This window comes from Tiliqua scincoides, chromosome 4, assembly GCF_035046505.1.
Source record: "Tiliqua scincoides isolate rTilSci1 chromosome 4, rTilSci1.hap2, whole genome shotgun sequence".
NCBI lineage: Eukaryota > Metazoa > Chordata > Lepidosauria > Squamata > Scincidae > Tiliqua > Tiliqua scincoides.
This window is the reverse complement of record NC_089824.1, coordinates 220,551,411-220,572,236: the sequence shown is the minus strand read 5'-3', so window position 1 is coordinate 220,572,236 and position 20,826 is coordinate 220,551,411. Positions and strand designations below refer to the sequence as shown.

The window sequence follows — 20,826 nt, the reverse complement described above, 5'->3', positions numbered from 1 at the left end:
CGATTTGGATGCAGGGACAAACAGTAACTAATAGAGATGTATTCCTACAGATTAAAAAGGTTGCATCCTTAGCTGAAGGGTATCATTATACTCTGATCCTCTTGGAAGATCTCATTTTTCTTAAGCATGTGTTTGTACAGGTTGAGTCTCATTATTCAAGGGGGTTCCATTCCCAGAACTCACTTGGATGGCAAAAATTGCTTTAAAGCAAATCTGTTTAAAAAACAATGTCCCTTTGCTAGGTGATTTAAAAACAACCTTGCTGACCTTTGTGATATAAGGCAGAGTCATTAGGCAGACAATCCATCAATCAGTCTCTCTCCAGGCTCTTAGAAAGGTTTCACTTCAAACCAGCAACTCCTCCCTTCACCCAGAGCTGGGAAAGAATGCAAAGTGACTCTTTCTTTCATGTGCTCAGGGGGAAGGGAGGGGTCACTTGCCTTGGAGTAAAGCTGTTCTAATGTCTGGAGAGAGAATGGTTGATGGATTATCAGCTGGCTGCCCTGTCTTGCTTAACTGACTTTTTTCCTTTCATTTAAAGGTCCCTTCTCATTGCGTTGAGATAAAACCGCAAGTGAAAAATCTGTGAATAGTTAGGTTATACCTGTATTTAGTATATTTGTTTCTTAGGAGGAGTTTTTTGTCTTCATAATATTGAAATTCAGCAAATAGCTCCAGGTAGTTCTTTTAGAAAGCTGCTGCCTGTCACACCCTACATCTTCTGCTGTACTTTTCTTTGTATGAAGTGAATAGACTCAGATCTTCAAGATCTTCAAGGTAAATTTCTGCCTTCCTATCTGAATAGTAACAAGATCTCTGGGTTTTGGGCTGCAGAGGCTAGAGCCAACCAACACATTCAGTTCAGAACTGAACTGACTATACAGAAAAAGGATGGTGCTGGCATAGCTTGCAAAGTGTGTCATCTGCATGTATTATGGTATGAAAAACATAATTAGACTAAATCAACAGATGTTCACATTTTCTTGGAAACTTTCCTGGAATATGGGAGCAGTGGGCCCTGGATTTGGATAATCACTTAAGTTAAGGGTAGTGGGAGCAATCCATCAAATACTATTGCTGAGCAACTGCCATTAATTTAAAATTCGACTTCTGCAGACATGAGTGGTGGTTGCCTAGCAGCAGTGTTGGGTTGGGGTGTCCAAGAAAAGATCCCTAAGTTTAGGTATAGAAATACATAATTTGAGTGGAAGGGTTATTATGGTGCACTGGCTGTGTTTTGCTCATGTATTGGAAGCTTTTCTTCGAATTAAAATAGCACATAGCAACATGTGTGATTGGGATCAGAATCACAGTAGAAGCAAGGCGCCCCCCCATTCCTGGCTCTCCTAGGGCAACTGTTTTTAAAGAAGAAAAACCCAATTCAGCACCTGCATTTAAAATACCTTAGGGAAACAAATGGAAGAATTTAACTTAATGAATACTTAATCCTTGGAACTTGCTGCCACAACATCTTGTGGCAGTCATTTGTATAAATAGAAACATTCATGCTCAGAGATGAGTTATTTTCTGAGTACAGAGCATAAATCCTGCCACTGTATCCAGAATGTGCTCACCTTTGGGAGCTAGATGGAGCCATCAATTCAGCCTAGTGTGGTCGCTCTCAAATTTCAACTATATTTGCAAATATCATGGAGTTCATCTGAGTTGGCTGACTTCCATTTCTACCTGGAACTACTTGCTTGATAGCATGCTCCAGCCCCTAGGCATCTTCTCCATGTATTTGCCTGACTAGAGGACAATGTGGTGTTATGATATTTTTTTAGACATGGCAAGCAGCATAAATCTAAATTCATGGGAAATAATCAGATCTTCTCATTATGTATGTAGCTGCCTAGAAAATATGTGAAACTAAGTAGAAACAGAAGGGTATTTAAAGTCAGCAGTTCCTAAACGTTTTCAGAGGCAACTTCCAGTTTTCTTCTGAATACTGAAAGTAGCTTCCAGGGGCTTCTGAGGGCCATTCTGACGCCCATGGAGGCCAATAGAGAGAGTCAAGTGTGCAACCTTGGAGGCTCCAGGTATGTAACTGCGAGCTTCAGGAATGGAAGCATCCGTGGAATTCCTTATCCACAGGGAAGGGGGGAATATTGAAACCAAACCTCCATGTTTAAAGAGGACCCATTGTAATTGGATTATTGTGGAAACTGAATTGCCCTTGAATTGCCACCAATTGCCTTGGTGTTTTCCTTGGAATAAGCCAATTCATTTTTTTTCCTTTTCAGAGAAGAGCACTGAGAAAGACCTGATCAACTCCATCCTGGATATTGAAGACCTTGTTAAAAATGGAAACAAGCACAGGTCGCTATTCTCCACCGTGTTTTTCTCTGCTGGAGGCCCCTCCAACAGATACTTGGATTAAGGTTAAGCCAGAAAGGCAGGATGGGAATTTTGCTAAAACTTTGTTTAGTATTCAGAGACAGTTTCTTGTTGGGAGTTTTTTGAGATTGTTTTGAAGGGCTGACAAACAGTTAAATTTTTACAGTGATCTCTCGTTGCCCATGACTGCCTGAACCATTGCTCTCATGGTGTATGAACCACTGCTCTCACCCTGATGGCTCAGTTTGCCTTTTGTTAATCATTCCTAGTCAATCTGATTGGCTACAATCCGGTTGTAGTATCATTGCTTCCAGTATATTTTCAACAATTCATATAATTCAAAGAAGAATGAAATAAACAAAAAAAGACTGGGAGATGGGGAAAACATCAATGAACTACCACAAAAGATAGGGTTACAGATTTATAATTATTAAGGATTAATTGATAACCCTGAAATCACCACTGCTTGAAGTGAAAATTGAATCTGGGGAACGTGTTTTGGGACTCATTTGAGATTTATGTAAGTGTAAACAGTTTGTATCAAAAACTGATCATAGCTGAAAGCTGATCTTAAGCAAACTTAAGCAAAACATCAGCAAATGACATTTGCTGATGTTAAGAACCTGAAAGGGTGCCAATAATGAGCTGGATCTTCTGGGATGGCTCAGCTGTGGGAAACCAGCCTGTGATGAGTTTTTAAATTTAGTTGAGTGAATGGTGGTTTACAATGTTAGTCAAGATGATGAGTATTTCCAGGGTTTAATGAGCTAGACTGCTCCGTTTGGAAGCTGACGTGAAGCCCTGGTGAGCGCAGTAAATTACTGTGGAAAGATTGTTGGTCTGATTGTGAGCATTGGTGTGTCATTTCTTTTCATTCTTTTTAAACAGAGTTTGCCCCTATTATTTCTCCCGGAGCTTGAAGCAGCAAGCAGACATAATTTTTATGCCTTATAATTATTTACTGGATTCAAAGGTATGATTTTTCTCCCTCTGTTTTAAGGAATATTTTGAAAGGATTTTAGTGTATGTCATTAAAAAGAAATGACTGGCAGCTCAGTTCTGTGCATGTCTATTCAGAAGTAAGTCCCATTGTGTTCAATGAGACTTACTCCCAGGAAAGTATGAATAGGATTGCATCCATACTTAATCAACTCATGATGTTACAAATGACACATTTAAAAGCTGATTGTGTAGGCCAGGGCTTTTCAGACTGGGGCATAGCGACGCCCCAACCTATGGGCCCTGGGCTCTGCCCCTTTAAGGGGTGGGAGCAGCCTGGAGGCAGGGAGGAGGCAGCAGCGCAATCCCCAGGATCGTGCTGCTCAGGGGGCTGCAGGGCCTTGGGTGCACTTACCCAAGCCTCCTGCAGTCCCCTCGGGGTGCGGCACAACCTTCTGCAGAGCTCCCTGCAGCTGTGAAAGTGAAAGCGGAGTGATCGCACTCCACTTCCGCTTTAGTGGGGGCGGGGAGCAATCACTCCACTTTTACTTTCACAGCTACCGGGAGCCCTGCAAGAGGTCGCGCTGGGCTCCCCATACTCCAGGGGGGCTGCAGGAGGCTTGGGTAAGTGCACCCAAGCCTCTGCAGCCCCCTGAGCGGCGCGATCCTGGGGATCGTGCCACTATATTCCCCCCACCCACGCTGCCTCCCCCCTGCAAGCACTTACAGTGGCTCAAACTCTCCACGAGAGTTTGAAAACCACTGGTGTAGGCAGAAGAGTGTATGATGCTTAAATCTGGAACCATGAAGTTCATTTGCCTTTATTTTTTTTTGTAATATTATTTTCAAGAAGGGAAATAAGAGGGGGGCTCAGAGTCACTGGTGGCTGCCTTATGAATGGTAGGCCCCTGGTACTGTGGGCAAGTGCCCCAGCTGGGGTGATACCTATGTTGGTGTGCCGTTGTGTTCCACTGACCTAAAAGGCTGGTTCCAAGACCCAAGCTCCCCTCCCAAACTGCTGAGTCTGGGGTTTCTTCCATTCCTCTGTTGCAGTTCTCTCAGTCTCTGGCCCCTCTGCCTCCACTGTGAGTGGGGTGCCCCTTCTTCTTTCTTGTGCAGCGCACTGGACTTTGCCTACTTTTGCTACCTCTCTTACCTCTCCTGGCAACATCCCGCTCTATCCATTCTGTCTGTTGCCTTCTCCATCTTTTCCTTCCACCTTCTCTCCTCTATCTTTGCTGACTCCCCAAGTTATGGGCAGCTGCATTGGCTTAATGACTAGTGCATAGCATACGGTGTACATGAGTACACAACCATTTTTATCTTTGGAGTGGAAAGGGAAAATTTCACGGGGAGGGGGTAATTCTAAAACTCTGCATGTCTTGGTCCCTCCTCTGTCCCATGGTGAATATCTTTTGATGGTTCCTTTTTGGCTACAGACCTCTTGGCATCAAATGTAGAGTACAGAATTAGAAGACTAATGTTTGATTTTGGTATTGCTGCTGTGTAGATTTGTAGATTTCTGTAGTCAAGAGGTTGACCCAATAATAGAGAATTCTGAAAAGCTGGCAAAAGCTTTTTTCATCATTTGTTTTGTAAAATCTGTACTGAATAAACAAAATAACATGTTGTAAGTGGTTTTGTGGGGTTGTGCTAGTCACGGACATAAAGCTGTGGTGGTTACTTATCCCTCTGCACTGTTTCTCACTCTTCCTGTAAATTGTGTTTTGTTCTCCTTTGAGCAGAGTCGAAGAGCTCACAACTTAGACTTGAAAGGAACTGTGGTAATACTTGATGAAGCTCACAATGTGGTAAGTAAACTGCAACTGGCTTGTCGCCATTTCTATGAAATGCCTTTGTGCTTGTGCTAGGTTCCCTTCCACACAAGAAATATGATAATTCATGAATATTTGTTTCCCCAAATATTGAGGAATGTTGAAACCTCAAGTATTGTGGTGTTGAATGACTGAGATGGTGGTCTTTATGTGAAACCACTACTGTTAAAATGCTTGAGGCAAGTTTTTTAGTCTATCAAATGCCTGCTTTGGTGGTGGTAAGGCTTTTTTGTGTATAAATGCAAATTCATTTCTAATTGCTTGTGCGCAGGTCGCCTAGCTGTTCCCCTAAAACTTGATCCTGATTGGAATAAGTATCAATTAAAGAACTTCTCTAACCTTACTGGCTCTTTCATCTTATTGGTTTGCTTGTATTTATCCAAATGCTTATGGAAACCAAAATTGCAGAAACTTTAAATATCCTAAGATATATTGATTGCTTTATGCTGTAGCCCAGGGGTGTCCAAACTTTTTGGCATCATCTCTCTGATACAGATACTGATCTGATACTGATACTCTGATACTGTGTTTGGGGCCGGGAAAAAAGAATTAATTTACATTTCAAATTTGAATAAATTTACATAAATAAATATATTGGAGATGGAACTTATATGGATGAATGAAGGTCTTGCATTAGCTCAAGTCCTATAAAAGGCCTTGCACAAAGCAAGGCTGGCCTTTTTTTCACTGCCGCTGCTGCATCACAAATGTGAAACAGCAAGCATTGGAGGGAGCCCTCGGCCTGCAGAAGGTTGAACAGTCGCCCTCTTGCTGAAAGCAGTTGCGTCCGGCCAGTGTGGGCTTCAGGAAGTCTCTGGAGAGCCAGAGGCTCATTGGAGACTTGGGGCTCCCTGCTGGCCAAATTGGGGGTCCCTGAGGGCCATGAATGGTCCCAGGCCGGGGTTTGGGCTCCCCTGCTGTAACCCAGTAGTGCCTAATTTGATTTGCAACATTTATCCTGTGCTTCAGAGTGAGTTTTTTCAAGCCCTGCTGATATGTCAGAGATAAAATGTGGGACTTCCTGAGTGCCGGTTATGTAGTTTACCCCGTGTTGTGGCCTTCACCACAACTTAGGGGCAGTAGTTTAGTTTATTTTTTCCCCTTTGGTATATGTGGGATTAGGACAGAATGAAGGGAAGAATAATCTTGCGCATGATGGAAAACTGAGTTTGCCATTGGTGTGAAGTCTGGGTCAGGCCTCAGCACCACCTGATCCTTATGGGAAAGACACAACTCCAGATTTAGAACAGAACCCCCAAATGTAACACCTGCCTTGCTAATGTTATGATAATGAGAAAGAGCTTGTTAAAAGTTGGGCCCTTCATGGCTACATTTCGCATTTGTAAGTGAGGTAACCCTCATTTTGTGAGGATTATATTCCTGAAAGGCAGCTAATAAATATATATTTTTAAAAAGTAACTTGGGGCACAATCCTAATTGTTGATTAGGCCAGCGCAAGTCCCTTGCACCGGCTCAGGAGGGTTGCAAACATGCCATAAAGCATGTTTGCGCCTCCTTGGGAGTCGGCTGGGGTGACGCAGGGACATGTGCCAACCCACAGAGGCTGCATCCAGCCTCCATGCCAACTTGGGAAAGAAGGGTTGTGTCGTCTGAGCTCGGCCGACACAGGAGTCTGGGAAGGGCAGGGAGGAGGTGGGAAAGTGTTCCAGGGCAGGGAGCGGGATGCGGGGCTGGGACCCGCCTGTTATGCTGGATCCCAACCCTGTTCCCCAAGCAGCACGGAGCGACTTGAAGCTGCTCCATTCTCCTTGGACTTGTGCCACGGTGGCAGAAGTCTAAGGAGACCTATTGGAGCCGTGGTGGCTTATCTGGGAGTAAGAGGAAGAGTTTCCCCTTGCCTCCGGCTGAGCCACTTCTGGCCCCACTTCTGGCGCACTTCTTGCACTGGATACAGCACAGGCCTCTTGGCCTGCCTGCTCCAGCGCAAGATAGGATTGCACTGCACATTTATTTGGTATGCCTGTTGGAGATAGTTCTATAGCATGATGAAAATTGGTGTTGGCTTTGGGCCAATGGTGCATTTCAAGGGGTTACTGAATTGGAATGTTTTTTAACTCTGATCTAACCTGTGCTTTCTCTTGAAGCATATGGTGTTGATTTCTGGTGTCTCTACATACCAGAGGCAGTGACAGCCTAGATTACTCTGTCCTAACATTGTGGGATTTCTGCCTAAAAGTGTTACTTTTCTATTGTTTCTCTGATACAACTGTGTTTCTAGGACAAGCTGTCCAGCCACAAAAGTGGGAAGTCTGCATGGCTGCTAATATTCTAAAACAAAAATGTTGCATTTTGTCTGCATCCCTAGGAGAGGCTGTGTGAGGAGTTGGCATCATTTGACTTAACCCCCTATGATTTGGCTTCAGCTGTGGATGCCATCAACATAGTGTTGGAAAAACAAGCCAAAGAGGTTCAGCAGAATGAATTCAACTCTGAATTTGGTGTGGAGTCTACCAAGTCAGGTAGATCTCAGACTTGGAATCGTTAATGAGTTAATAAATTCTAGAATATGTTGTGGTTTTGTTGGCTGCACACTGTAGGGAATTGAGGTTTGTGAAGTCAGTCTTCAGGAAATTGAATTAAATTCTGATTTGATTGCTAGACACTTGATCACTTAGGAGCCCAGGGCATGATTTCCCATGCAAGTTCCAGTGGAAAGGATAGACTTGTTATGCAAGAGCTTGCAAGCACTAATGTGTGTTGGTATTTATGTGAGCAGGGCTTCTACAGAACAGTTTTTTCATACTTTGTGCTTGCTGAAAGCAGGGGTGTACATGTTTGGTTCCAAGGCAAACACTACATAAATTATCTGAGTTAAAAACAAATGGCTTAAATAATTCCTTCATTTGACTGTCTGAGCATTGGACCAAGGGTAGGAATCCCCATGCTTTTATGCTCCCTCCCTTAGGTAGTGGAGGACAGTCTGCGGAAATGGGAAGATGGTCAGAATAGACTAGAAACCTCAATTTTCTTATACAGCTTGGTTTTTGGGAGGGTTTTGTTGGGGGTCAGCAGAGGGCAACACTTAGAACGCCCAAGTCATCCAGTTGCATGCCACAGGACTAGTTGCAAAGTATACCATATAGGCTTCATTCTTTGTTGAGGTGGTAGCCAAAGTAGCATATGAAATGGCTGTGTTTATCTCTCTGTATAGCTTTGTTGTTAGAGATAATTGGGCAAAACACAGAGATAGCAGAAGCGCAAACCGGCAGCTGCAGTGTGTGGTGCTCAGAGCACAGGGAAGAACACCAAAAAAAGGAGGCAAGACCCAGGGAAGTACCAACACCAGAGTCTATTTACAGGCAGTATTTACAGGTAGAAGGCAGTTCCAGAAATCAGCAAGCAGAGCAAGTCCAAGTAGTCAGTAAATCAGGTATCCATCCAGCAGAGATTCATGCAGCAACTCACTCCTACAACTCACCCAGTGGAGTGTGCTTGTTGGCCATTTATACTCCTGTCAGCCAATGGGAAAGGCCATGACCTCATCCCTGAGGAATGTCATTGCATCATCCTGGGTGGGGATTGCATTAGCTTTTCCCATCTCTCCTTGTTCTGTGCAATGACTCAGCACTTTGCCTTGATTGGTCCTTGCCCCTTTTTCTGACAGGTATGCTTACATTTGCTTATACACAGCAGCAGTCTGGTAGGCCTGCCTTATCCAGCCACCAAATTGCCTTGCTGTATGGGGCACATACTGAGCTGCCCTTCTGCCATAGTCTGGGGATTGACAATAGCCCTAGTCAAAATACTTTCGCTTCCTGTCCCCACCTCCAAGATGATTGGAAATGCGTCAGTAACCTCCTGGTCTTAAAGGCCAGTACATTTCAGCAGCAACTGTTTCCTTTTTTGTCTACCTTTCAGTCACACTGCAAGATTCTGGGAATTTGAGACAGCCCTTAGGGTATCATCAAAATTCTTTGCAACTTTTTTCCTTTCTGATCCCTTCTCTGTTCCTTGCAAGCAAAGATCTGTAATACTATTATCTCTTGTACAAGTGTTCTGAAAGTTACATTAGTGTGTACACCTTACATATTCAACTATGTATTTACATATGAAGAGAGGGCGGAAAAGGCATTGATGATCCTGGCTCATGTCTAAATTAAATAAAAATGATATCTCCTCCCAAAACAGGATTGAACATGGAACTTGAAGATATAGCAAAAATAAAGAGTGAGTGTCATTATTACATCTTTTCCCCCTGTTCCATAGAGCAGTTTTCAAAATTGCTTTGCAACCCTTTGAGTTTACCCAAGAGCACCTGACTCAGTTGTGCAGAAGTTCCAAATTTTGTATCATATTGATCTAGAGATAGATGTCTTGTTTGTGCAACTTTGCTGCAATAAATTAAGCAAACTGTAAACAGATTGTGTATCTGAAAAATTGAAGGCATTGAACTCTACCCAAGAGAAACATGAGAAGTGTTTGGATGGAGCATTCGTTCATTTAAGGGGGAAAAATGCCCAGCAACCTTGTGAATGTTCAAACTTAAGCAGTTTATTTAAATGAATTTACTGGCAACTTTCTGATTACACAGGCCAACACACATTTTGCTTCCTTAAATGTTACACCAATTCCTGGGTATATTTGGGGTGCTGATTCCAAAAATGGCATCCGTTTTGCTGTATCACGTCTAGTTTTGGAGTTATAGTATAGCCACTTTAGTGAATGGTGCAAGCAGCTTCCTCATGAGGAAGCCTACACCATGGCTTCCTCATGAGGAAGCTGCTTGAACCATTCACTAATGAGGCTATACTATATCTCCAGAACTAGACGTGATAGGGCAAAACGGATGCCATTTTTGGAATCAGCACCCCAAATCCATATAAAACCACCATAAAGTTTGGGGAAAACCTTTCTGACCCTCAATTTTGTAGGCCTGTGTTATAGATAGATGCATCATGCTTATGTATCTTAAACTGCAGAGCAACAGCCAATAGGCGTATTTTAATGGCCTGTAGTTAACTTGTATTATGATCCTGGCTGATTTCAAACCATTGGTTAACTTGACTTTACTTATGTAACATTTTTATTATGAAAATATTAATCACAAACCCTGAAAAGGTCTTCACATGATAACTTATAAAATGAGAAATAGTGTGAGTTTGGACTTCATATTATTTTGCTTCTTGTTATTGGTCTTTTTGTGGTGGTGGTGTTAATTAAAACATTAACACTTTCTTCATCAATGAGAAACTCATTTTTTTCCTCTTAAAAACTGGGATTTTCAAGATATTGACCAACCTACCAAATGCACCCAAAAATGCCTGCATCGTTTCCCATTGTTTGCTTTGCTGTTTTGTTCTGTTCAAAGGGCTGGCAGTCTGAGCTGAACTGTGTGAATATAGCAAGGCAAGTTCTTCACTCCATTTCCAGACTTGGTTATGGTTCAGCCTGGAAAAAAAACCCTTTCTCACTGAAAAGGCATGGACAAGAGGAAGCCTGTGCTTCAGCCAGGTCTAAGGGGGCAGGAGAGGGACAATTTCCAAGAAAAGTGAGATTCCCCTTGTTGGAAATAGCCAAAATGCTGGCTCTCTTAGTTTTCCCTTTCTTTCTCTTGAAGGGATTCTTCTCCAGCTGGAAAACATTATTGATTCTGTAGAACTGTCACCAAATGGAAGTGGACTGACTAAGGATGGAAGGTATGTTCAGCAGCCAGAACCTCTATTCCAGGTTGGCTTTGTTTCTCATGTTTGTCTGTTTGAAGACTCATAAAATTGCAGTGTTGCTTGTAGGGGCTATGAGCCTGACTTGCGCAAACAAGTTGCTAAGTTGTGGCCACTGAAAATTCAGACTACAAAGGCAGTGCTCCAGTTAGTAGGATCAAGAGTTGGACTTGCGTTAGGGAGATTTGGCCTCACATCATCAGTCATCATGCTGAAGGGCAGGTTACCAGTGGGGTGAAGTAGAGGTTTCCAAACTAGGATGCTCTGTTGCTGCCTCCTTAAGGGCCGGGGAGAGGACAGTAACATGATTGGGATGATTGTGCTGCTGCTGGGCAGGGAAGGTTTTTTAAACTTACCTGGGGGTTGCTGTGGCTCTCTAGAGGGTCCAAGGGGCCTGTGGCCCCTCTGTAGCCCTGCAGGAGCCTCCACAATGCTCTAAAAAGGGAGAAAAAAATCTTTTATTGCTCACCTGCGACTGAGTGGTTCTGGTTGCGTCCGCCTGCCCTTCTGAGGCCTGCACAGCTGCCCCAGGCCTCTGAATATCCTCTGAACATGACCAGTCACTTTTTAAGGTCTGGGTACCCTGACCCATGGATTTCATTATCGTTGGATTTTGGCATCCATGGAAGTTTTGGAACAGAACCCCTGCAGATGCTGAGACACTTCCTGAATACCACAACGCTGTTTACATAGAAATAAATCAGTAAATGGTTCCCTGTCCCCAAGTGCTCATACTGTTTAAAAAAAAAATACAGTAGCAACAGTCACTGAAAAATCACCATGCTAAGGATATTATTGCAGACTTAAGATGTTCTTATCTGTGTATTTCTTCTTGATTTTACAGCTACATATTTGACCTGTTTGCAAAGGCCCAGATTACTTTCCAAACCTGGAACTCTCTCCATGAATCTCTGGAACAAATCCTACAGTATTTAGCAGGCTGTACGTATACATTCTATCCCTAGGAAAGAATGAGGAGAGCATATGAAAAGTATGGTGTAGCAGAGATAATAGGTTGAACTAGTACAGAAGCTCTCCTACTTACAAATATTCAACTAACAACAACATTTTTTATCCTGTCTTCTTCAGCACTTATGGCTGTTTTTGCAGTGAAGGTGTTCAACTGAGCAGCAACTGATTTCAGGGAATCTGGTGCCTGCACCAACAACAAATGCTTCTTTGCAAAGAGCTGTAACTGCTAGGGGCAGCAGAGGATGGGGAAGGCAGTTTAGATAGTTCTGGTTTCTCTCTCTCTCTCCTCTCCTGCATGGACTGTGAGGTAGATGAAGGTCTATGGGCAGAGTTTGCCATTCCAGAGAGAAACAGTTATTGGTAAACAACTCAAGATAGTCAGCAAGAGCATATTTCTGAAGTAATTGTTTTGATGCTTCTCATGACTTCTTCGTATTCAGCTCTTCTACCCTCAGTGGTTCAAAGTCACTTGTTCTAATATGGCTCTTGGTGTTCTCTGCGGCTGCCACTTCTGCATGGGACTCCTTCCTGGAACCTCTGCATGATCATACCTCTCTTCAGATTTCTCCCAGCTTTTCATGAGTTTATACTGTAAACTTTCTAATGGTGATGCTGATAGCTATTGTGGTATGGCAGTGAATTCCGTATATTGATTTGTGTTCTGTGAATAATTGTTTAGTCTTAAACTCATCTTCCTTTGCTTTGTTTGAGGATATGTTCAGACCCAAGTTGTAGATCTTTTTCTGGACAGTTCCTCTTGAGGCACAGATTGGCAATTGAGCATCTGAATGCTTTGCTGAGGGAGAAGCAGAAGGAAAAGAATGTTTGGAAGAAAGCTGTAGAGTCGTTCTCCCTCACTTATCAGTTTTCAGTGTGCAGAGATTCATTTCCCCATAGTGGAATTGAAAAATGCAATCTCCTTGTCACCAACCCCTGTTCACCTCTAGCCTGAATTGGTATAGTCCAGACAAAGTATTGCATTGTATTCTGCTCAGTGTATAAACTGCTCATACACTGTATGGATGTGATGGAGCAGTGATCAGGATCGAAGATCATTTTTCTCCCCTTAATAACTACCGCAGACACCCGCCCATAAGTCGATCTCACAGATAAGTCGAGGGCAGGTTTTGAGGCAAGAATCATAGAATTTTCTATGACCCTCGAATAAGTCGGGGTCATAAACTTGGGGGGATGTCTGATTATAGTTTTGTATCCTGAAAAATAACCTACCAGTAATTGTTACCTAAGAACTGACAGTCTCTGATTTATAAAAAATATAGTAAAAGATCATAAGATTCATTTTTATTCATAAACTTTTAAATTCTGGTCTTCACCTTTTTTTTGTAAACACTATCAAAGATTAACTGCACTGTAAACAGCATACTAATAGAACAGTGGTTCCCAACCTGGAGTTCATGTATCCCCAGGGGCACTCAACAGGACCTTTAGGGGTGCTTGAAAGAGAATGGAATAATGGTAGTGCTCCAAAATGCTTCACAGGAAAAAAACTAAAACATAAAAAAGTGATCTATCACTCAGAATTTCTCAGGACACTTCTGATGCAAAACAGTGCAAAGGCAGAGTCTTCTGCTCTTAAGCCAGAAGCTCTACATATACCATACAACTTAGAACACAATTGGGAGTGTGCAATTCATTTCACAGCAGAGACAAGCAACAGCAAATGGCTGTGACCAAGTGCAGCTGCACATAACTGAAACCCTATTTACTCAGAAGCAGACCCATTGCTTTACCTGGGTGTTATTCCTAAGTAATTGTGCTCTGAATTATAGTTTGTGAGACAATTTGGTGGGAGTGTTTCCACTTTCAGGGAAGAACATAAGAACATAAGAACAGCCCCACTGGATCAGGCCATAGGCCCATCTAGTCCAGCTTCCTGTATCTCACAGCGGCCCACCAAATGCCCCAGGGAGCACACCAGATAACAAGAGACCTCATTCTGGTGCCCTCCCTTGCATCTGGCATTCTGACATAGCCCATTTCTAAAATCAGGAGGTTGCACATGCACATCATGGCTTGTACCCCATAATGGATTTTTCCTCCAGAAACTTGTCCAATCCCCTTTTAAAGGCGTCTAGGCTAGACGCCATCACCACATCCTGTGGCAAGGAGTTCCACAGACCGACCACACGCTGAGTAAAGAAATATTTTCTTTTGTCTGTCCTAACCCGCCCAACACTCAATTTTAGTGGATGTCCCCTGGTTCTGGTATTATGTGAGAGCGTAAAGAGCATCTCCCTATCCACTCTGTCCATCCCCTGCATAATTTTGTATGTCTCAATCATGTCCCCCCTCAGGTGCCTCTTTTCTAGGCTGAAGAGGCCCAAACGCCGTAGCCTTTCCTCATAAGGAAGGTGCCCCAGACCCGTAATCATCTTAGTCGCTCTCTTTTGCACCTTTTCCATTTCCACTATGTCTTTTTTGAGATGCGACAACCAGAACTGGACACAATACTCCAGGTGTGGCCTTACCATAGATTTGTACAACGGCATTATAATACTAGCCGTTTTGTTCTCAATACCCTTCCTAATGATCCCAAGCATAGAATTGACCTTCACTGCCGCCGCACATTGGGTCGACACTTTCATCGACCTGTCCACCACCACCCCAAGGTCTCTCTCCTGATCTGTCACAGACAGCTCAGAACCCATCAGCCTATATCTAAAGTTTTGATTTTTTGCCCCAATGTGCACGACTTTACACTTACTGACATTGAAGCGCATCTGCCATTTTGCTGCCCATTCTGCCAGTCTGGAGAGATCCTTCTGGAGCTCCTCACAATCACTTCTGGTCTTCACCACTCGGAAAAGTTTGGTGTCGTCTGCAAACTTAGCCACTTCACTTTACCCTTGCTAATTGGGTAAGAGGCACTTTTTCACGTGGGTGCTCCTTTTTTTAGCAGGGGGAGAGTAACTAGCCCACCTCACCCCAGCACTGTCTGTTCTAGTGGCTGTCTGCTGGTATTCCTTTGCATATTTTTAGATTGTGAGCCCTTTTGGGACAGGGAGCCATTTGGTTATTTGATTTTTCTCTGTAAACCACTTTGTGAACTTTTAGTTGAAAAGCGGTATATAAATACTGTTAATAATAATTAATAACTTCACTGCTCAACCCTGTCTCCAGGTCATTTATGACGAGGTTGAAAAGCACCGGTCCCAGGACAGATCCTTGGGGCACACCGCTTTTCACCTCTCTCCATTGTGAAAATTGCCCATTGACACCCACTCTCTGCTTCCTGGCCTCCAACCAGTTCTCAATCCACGAGAGGACCTGTCCTCTAATTCCCTGACTGTGGAGTTTTTTCAGTAGTCTTTGGTGAGGGACTGTGTCAAACGCCTTCTGAAAGTCCAGATATATAATGTCCACGGGTTCTCCCACATCCACATGCCTATTGACCTTTTCAAAGAATTCTATAAGGTTCGTGAGGCAAGACTTACCCTTACAGAAGCCATGCTGACTCTCCCTCAGCAAGGCCTGTTCGTCTATGTGTTTTGAGATCCTATCTTTGACGAGGCATTCCACCATCTTACCCGGTATGGATGTTAGGCTGACCGGCCTATAGTTTCCCGGGTCCCCCCTTTCCCTCTTTAAAAATAGGCGTGACATTTGCTATCCTCCAATCTTCTGGCACCGTGGCCGTTTTGAGGGACAAGTTGCATACCTTAGTCAAGAGGTCTGCAACTTCATTCTTCAATTCCTTAATAACTCTTGGGTGGATGCCATCAGGGCCCGGTGACTTATTGATCTTTAATTTATCAATGAGGTCTGAAACATCTTCTCTTTTAACCTCTATCTGACTTAACTCCTCGGTCAGGAGGGGCCGTTCGGGCAGCGGTATCTGCCCGAGGTCTTCTGCCGTGAAGACAGATGCAAAGAACTCATTTAATTTCTCTGCCATCTCTAAGTCTCCTTTTATCTCCCCTTTCCCTCCCTCACCATCCAGAGGGCCAACCGCTTCTCTGGCGGGTTCCCTGCTTCTAACATATTTGAAGAAGCTTTTATTATTCCCCTTAATGTTGCTGGCCATGCGTTCCTCATAGTCTCGCTTGGCCTCCAGTATCACCTTCTTACATTTCTTTTGCCACAGTTTATGTTCCTTTTTATTCTCCTCATTAGGGCAAGACTTCAATTTACGGAAGGAAGCTTCCTTGCCCTTCACAGCCTCTCTAACTTGGCTGGTTAGCCATGTGGGCACCCTCCTGGAAGGTGCATCCTGCAGCTGCAACAAGCCCATCCTCACCTGGTCTGAGGGCTGTTTCCTCCTCATGATTTACAGCAGGATCAAGGCTGTCAGGGGGGTTTCACTCTTAGAGAAGTGGGGTTATGCTGGGGAGCCGGTTCAGCTCTGCTCTCTGTCTTGGGGGGATGTGCGAATGGAAACTGCTGTCTGCTGCTCTAATCAGTTTCCTGGTCAGTTTCCCTGATTGCATGGCTTGTAAATAGGGGGCAGAGAAAGAGGGCCAGTGGGGAAGGGAGAAGAGAAGGGGGGCACAGCGGGCAACTCGGAAGAAGCAGGTGCAAAGCTGTAGACTCTGCATGAAGAAGCAACCCTCCTGTCTCCCCATCTTCAAGCTACGATCATTTCTTAGGAGTAAGCCCCATTGACAATAATGGAACTTCTGAGTAGGCATGCACTGGCTTGGGCTCAAAGCCTGCCATCCTATGTGCACTTTCCTGGGAGTAAGCTCCATTGATGACACGCATGGGATGCGCTCCAGGCTCCTGCTCCCCTTTCCTGTGCTTTCAAAGACTAGCAGGGGTGGTGGAGGAGGAAGTCAGAACCAAGGAGACCAGGCTCAGGGAGCCTGAGTGGGTGGGACTGCAATGCCCAGGAGCAGCAAAGAGCAGGGAGCAGTAGGTGAGCCGAGCAGCTCTGTCAGGCTCCCCACTCATGGTGGGAAGGAGGGAGGGGCAGGTGAGCTGAGCAGCTCCGTCAGGCTCCCTGCTCCAGGTGGGAAGCGCGCAGTGGGGGAGCGGGTGGCTCCTCCTCAGCAGCACCACTGCTGCTCCGCAGTGTGCCTGAAACAGCCCTGACCCCTAGTGGCCCGGCAGATAAGGCGAAGGGTTGATTCAGGAGCGATCCATTGGAACAGATTTATTGCCCTATAGGCGGAGTATCTACGGTAATAGTAATTTTCAGCTCTCTTTATATGGGATGGTGAATGATGCAAACATATTGCTCATGATATGTTACAATATATGTGCATTATGTGCCCATCTGCACAAACCCTTCAAGTTCAGCTACTGAGACCGAAAGAAAGATATTGATGCATGTAAAAATGTACTAATCCTCTGTTTTGATTTTCTAGGTACTGGGCTGTTTACCAACACTGCTGGGCTGCACAAAATTGCAGACATCATCCAGGTAAACATGTGTTTCCTCTATTTGTAGTTTATAAAGAACTGACAGGCTTTATTGAAAGAGGGTTGTAGATACTATGTATCAAATCAACCTTTCATATGGTTTTTGTAGTCTCTGTGCAATCACATTAATGGGATCTGTGCCTGTGTAGAGCTGCCTTCAAAGAATTTTGAGCTCAAGCTAAGACCTTTGGTGGTAGTCATGCCCCCTGCTTGGGATGAGCACATGCTAGTGTGCATTCTTGGGCATGGCTAGCTGTAGTCTCCCTGCTAAGTTCTGCATTTGACAGCCTTTGAGGAATGTTCTGTTCTGAGGCCAAAACTCTTCAGGCTATGCTGTAGTCCAGTGTTTCTCAAACTGTGGGTCGGGGTCCACTAGCTGGGTCCCCATTAATTTCAATATTTTATTTTTAATATCGTAGACTTTATGCTACCATGGTATGTGACTGCATTTGGGGAAATGTTACAGCTCAGTACTTTTAACAAGCTACTATGTATATTCTTCTAACAATGACAGTAAATGGGACTTACTCTTGGGGAAGTGTGGGTAGGATTGCATCCTAAGATTGTTTAAAATTTTCCTGCTTGATGATGTCACTTCTGGTCATGACATTACTTCTGGTGGGTCCTGACAGATTCTCATTCTAAAAAGTGGGTCCCAATACTAAATGTGTGAGAACCACTGCTCTAGTCATTTATTTTTCTATTCTTCTTTTTCTTCATATATTTTTACATCATTGTTATTTTCTTTGGTTAAAAAAAAAATTTGTTCATTGTGGAAGTTTGGACATTTAGTTCGTCCTTTCACCCCATGTATCTCCACAAATCTGGCAGAAATCTCTGGCACAACAGCACTCTTTATAAAAGAGTACTTTTATACTTTATAAAAGAGTTACTTTATAAAAGAGTACCTTTATAAAAGGTACATTTCTCATTGGGGAAGGAAACTCTTCAGGTTTCTACAGCCACTGTTGACTGTTTCTAGGCGAGTCCTACAGTATTGAATTCCACCCACTGCCTCTGTTTCAAAAAGCAAGCGCATGAAACTGAGCTTTAAATTTAGTGCTGTACTTTGGGACATATCCTTAAAAGTTCCAAAAGGGGTAACATTTCAGCTTTGTCCCCTCCTACTGTTGCATAGTAGCTGAGTGGTTAAAGACACTGGACTGGGCTGGAAGGTCAGCAGCCCAGGAGTTTGAGACCCCGGTGCTGTAGAACAGGGTGAGCTCCTGTTACTTGCCTCAGCTCCTGCCAGCCTAGCAGCTTGGAAGCATGTAAATGCAAGTAGATAAATAGGTACCACTTCGGTGGGAAAGCAGCATTTAGTCAAGCTGGCCACATGACCCCCAGAAGATGTCTTCTGACAAGGCTGGCTCCCTTGGCTTGGAGGCACAGATGAGCACTGCCCCCTAGAGTCAGACACGACTGTTCAGGGGAAACCTTTACCTTTTACTGTTCAAATAACTACACAGTTCTCCTCCATCCAGGGATAAAGTTCACTTCCTTGGGATAGGTAGCAATTCCAGTTCAATTAGCCACTTCAGGCATGAGATAAATTTCAGTTTCATTGATATATAGACAAACACTGTAAGGGCTGTTGTGGCAAAAGTACCAGCATGCTTCCTGTGTGCCACTTTCCTATTCAACCTTGGCTTCTGCAAGGGGAGACCAAGACATGCTGTCAATCAACTGGGTTCTGTTGCTGTGGCTCCAGTCTGATACCCGGGAAGTAGAATCTCTGCCACCAGAGATGGAATTTATTTATTATTTCCATTTACTTGGTCCTGAGGCAGTTAACAATATTTATAGGTATGTGCTGCAGGGCAACATTCTGGTAAACAACCGGTTGCATATACAGTGGTAGTCCCACCAATCTTACCAGGCTAGCTTCTTTCTCTCACCAGGCTAGCCGTCTTTTAAGAGGGACGCATACATTCAGTTCTAAAGGTTAGTTTAGCATTAAGCTCATATTTCATTTTAAAGAGATTATTTTAAAAAGAAAAACTGCTTAGAGCTGAAACATCAAAAAGTTTTTTAAAAATCATCCATTTTTTACACCCTGAAAATAGCAAGTGCAGATGTTCCCCTGTATGGCTTTTGGAGTCTTCTTTTTTGAGATCTTTGAAGCAGTTCTTTTGTGCCCCACCATGTGGTGTTATTTTCCTATAAATAGTTGAATAGAAAGTGCTGCATTCTGGTGCCTGTATGTCTCCTTTTGCAGAGTTTGAAAGTGTATGTGTGTGATCTCATGGTTGAGGTAGGAGGTAGAAGGATTGGATGAGGGGGCTGTGTAGGCTTCTGAGATCCAAGAGATGTCCTTTCTCAGGCACAGTGTTCTATGTTCCCTCTAAATGATTGTTGTATTTGGAGTCACCCATGGGTAGCAAACATGGGATGGTGCAGAGATTGTCTTATAAGGTTCTTGGCTCGGATCACTTCAGTCATTCAGGTTCACCTTTTGTTGTGCCATCTGTGTGTATTGTATGAAACAGTTCCTGGAGTGGAGCAGCACCTCCGAGGTGCTCTCTGTTTCAAGAAAGCATGGTCAGGGATCACTGTGCAGCTTAGTCTGTGCTGTATGGCTGAGGAAATGAGTGGGGGATCCTTCTGTGAAGCTGGATGACCGAGGACACTATAATACCGGAGTATCCTCTTTGATTCACAGCAAGGTTGAAGAAGACCTTTTTCCAGCTAATTGTGAAAAGCAGACTGCTTCCATCCTCCTCATGTATTTTAAGTAACATTTCCTGCTCTAGGCTTCCAGATTAATGAGAATCTTAGAGCTGCTTATTTGTTTTGGCACTGCAATTGGTTGTCCATCATTTATCTATCTGTTTTTATCATTAGAAGTTAAAAGCTTCATTAAATGTTGTCCCAGGTGGAACGGACGGGAATAATAGGCCACTTCATAGCTTAACAGAGGTATCTGAGAAACTACCAAGAAATGATGCAACTCCTTTTCCTGTGCTTAGTGCCCTCTGTGAACAAACTTCCTGAGCTATAGGTTTTATCCTGGAAACAGCTCCTAGGTGCTGAACTTAAGAACGTAAGAACAGCCCCACCGGATCAGGCCATAGGCCCATCTAGTCCAGCTTCCTGTATCTCACAACCGCCCACCAAATGTCCCAGGGAGCACACCAGATAACAAGAGACCTGCATCCTGGTGCCCTCCCTTGCATCTGACGTAGCCCATTTCTAAAATCAGGAGGTTGCACATACACATCATGGCTTGTAACCCATAATGGATTTTTCCTCCAGAAACTTGTCCAATCCCCTTTTAAAGGCATCTAGGCCAGATGCCGTCACCACATCCTGCGGCAAGGAGTTCCACAGACTGACCACACGCTGAGTAAAGAAATTGTTCACAACCTCCCATTTGTTCACTTCAATCAGTTTTGATGTTGCAGGTGGCTCCTTCGGATTGGGGCTTGTCCCCACTAGCCTCTGCACCTTCAGAATGGCTTCTACTACATGGGATCTGAGCCCTTTTTGAGATGCAGGTTACGTAGGAAATTGCTATATACCATTGGTCATTAAAAATGCTAATTGCGTCAAATCTTCGGATTAGAAGTGAAAAGGCATCTATGAAGTCTAATTGTATGTACTAATAATAACTAAAGTGAAATGATGGCTTTCCTCTGATATGGGAGCTTTTAAATGCTTTACAATCCTAACTTGCGCTG

At 43.8% G+C, this 20,826-nt stretch overlaps 1 protein-coding gene across 3 annotated transcripts in view; it reads left to right on the top strand.

Moving 5' to 3' along the window:
- Window positions 1–20,826, top strand: part of RTEL1 (regulator of telomere elongation helicase 1) — a 110,011-nt gene that overhangs the window by 10,331 nt on the left and 78,854 nt on the right. For all 3 annotated transcript variants that reach the window (XM_066624029.1, XM_066624030.1, XM_066624028.1), the window contains exons 8-15: window positions 2,244–2,319; window positions 3,226–3,310; window positions 5,022–5,087; window positions 7,438–7,591; window positions 9,261–9,299; window positions 10,690–10,768; window positions 11,637–11,734; window positions 17,092–17,147. In XM_066624029.1, the coding sequence (XP_066480126.1) occupies window positions 2,244–2,319; window positions 3,226–3,310; window positions 5,022–5,087; window positions 7,438–7,591; window positions 9,261–9,299; window positions 10,690–10,768; window positions 11,637–11,734; window positions 17,092–17,147 (653 nt within the window). The remainder of the gene's footprint in view (window positions 1–2,243; window positions 2,320–3,225; window positions 3,311–5,021; window positions 5,088–7,437; window positions 7,592–9,260; window positions 9,300–10,689; window positions 10,769–11,636; window positions 11,735–17,091; window positions 17,148–20,826) is intronic.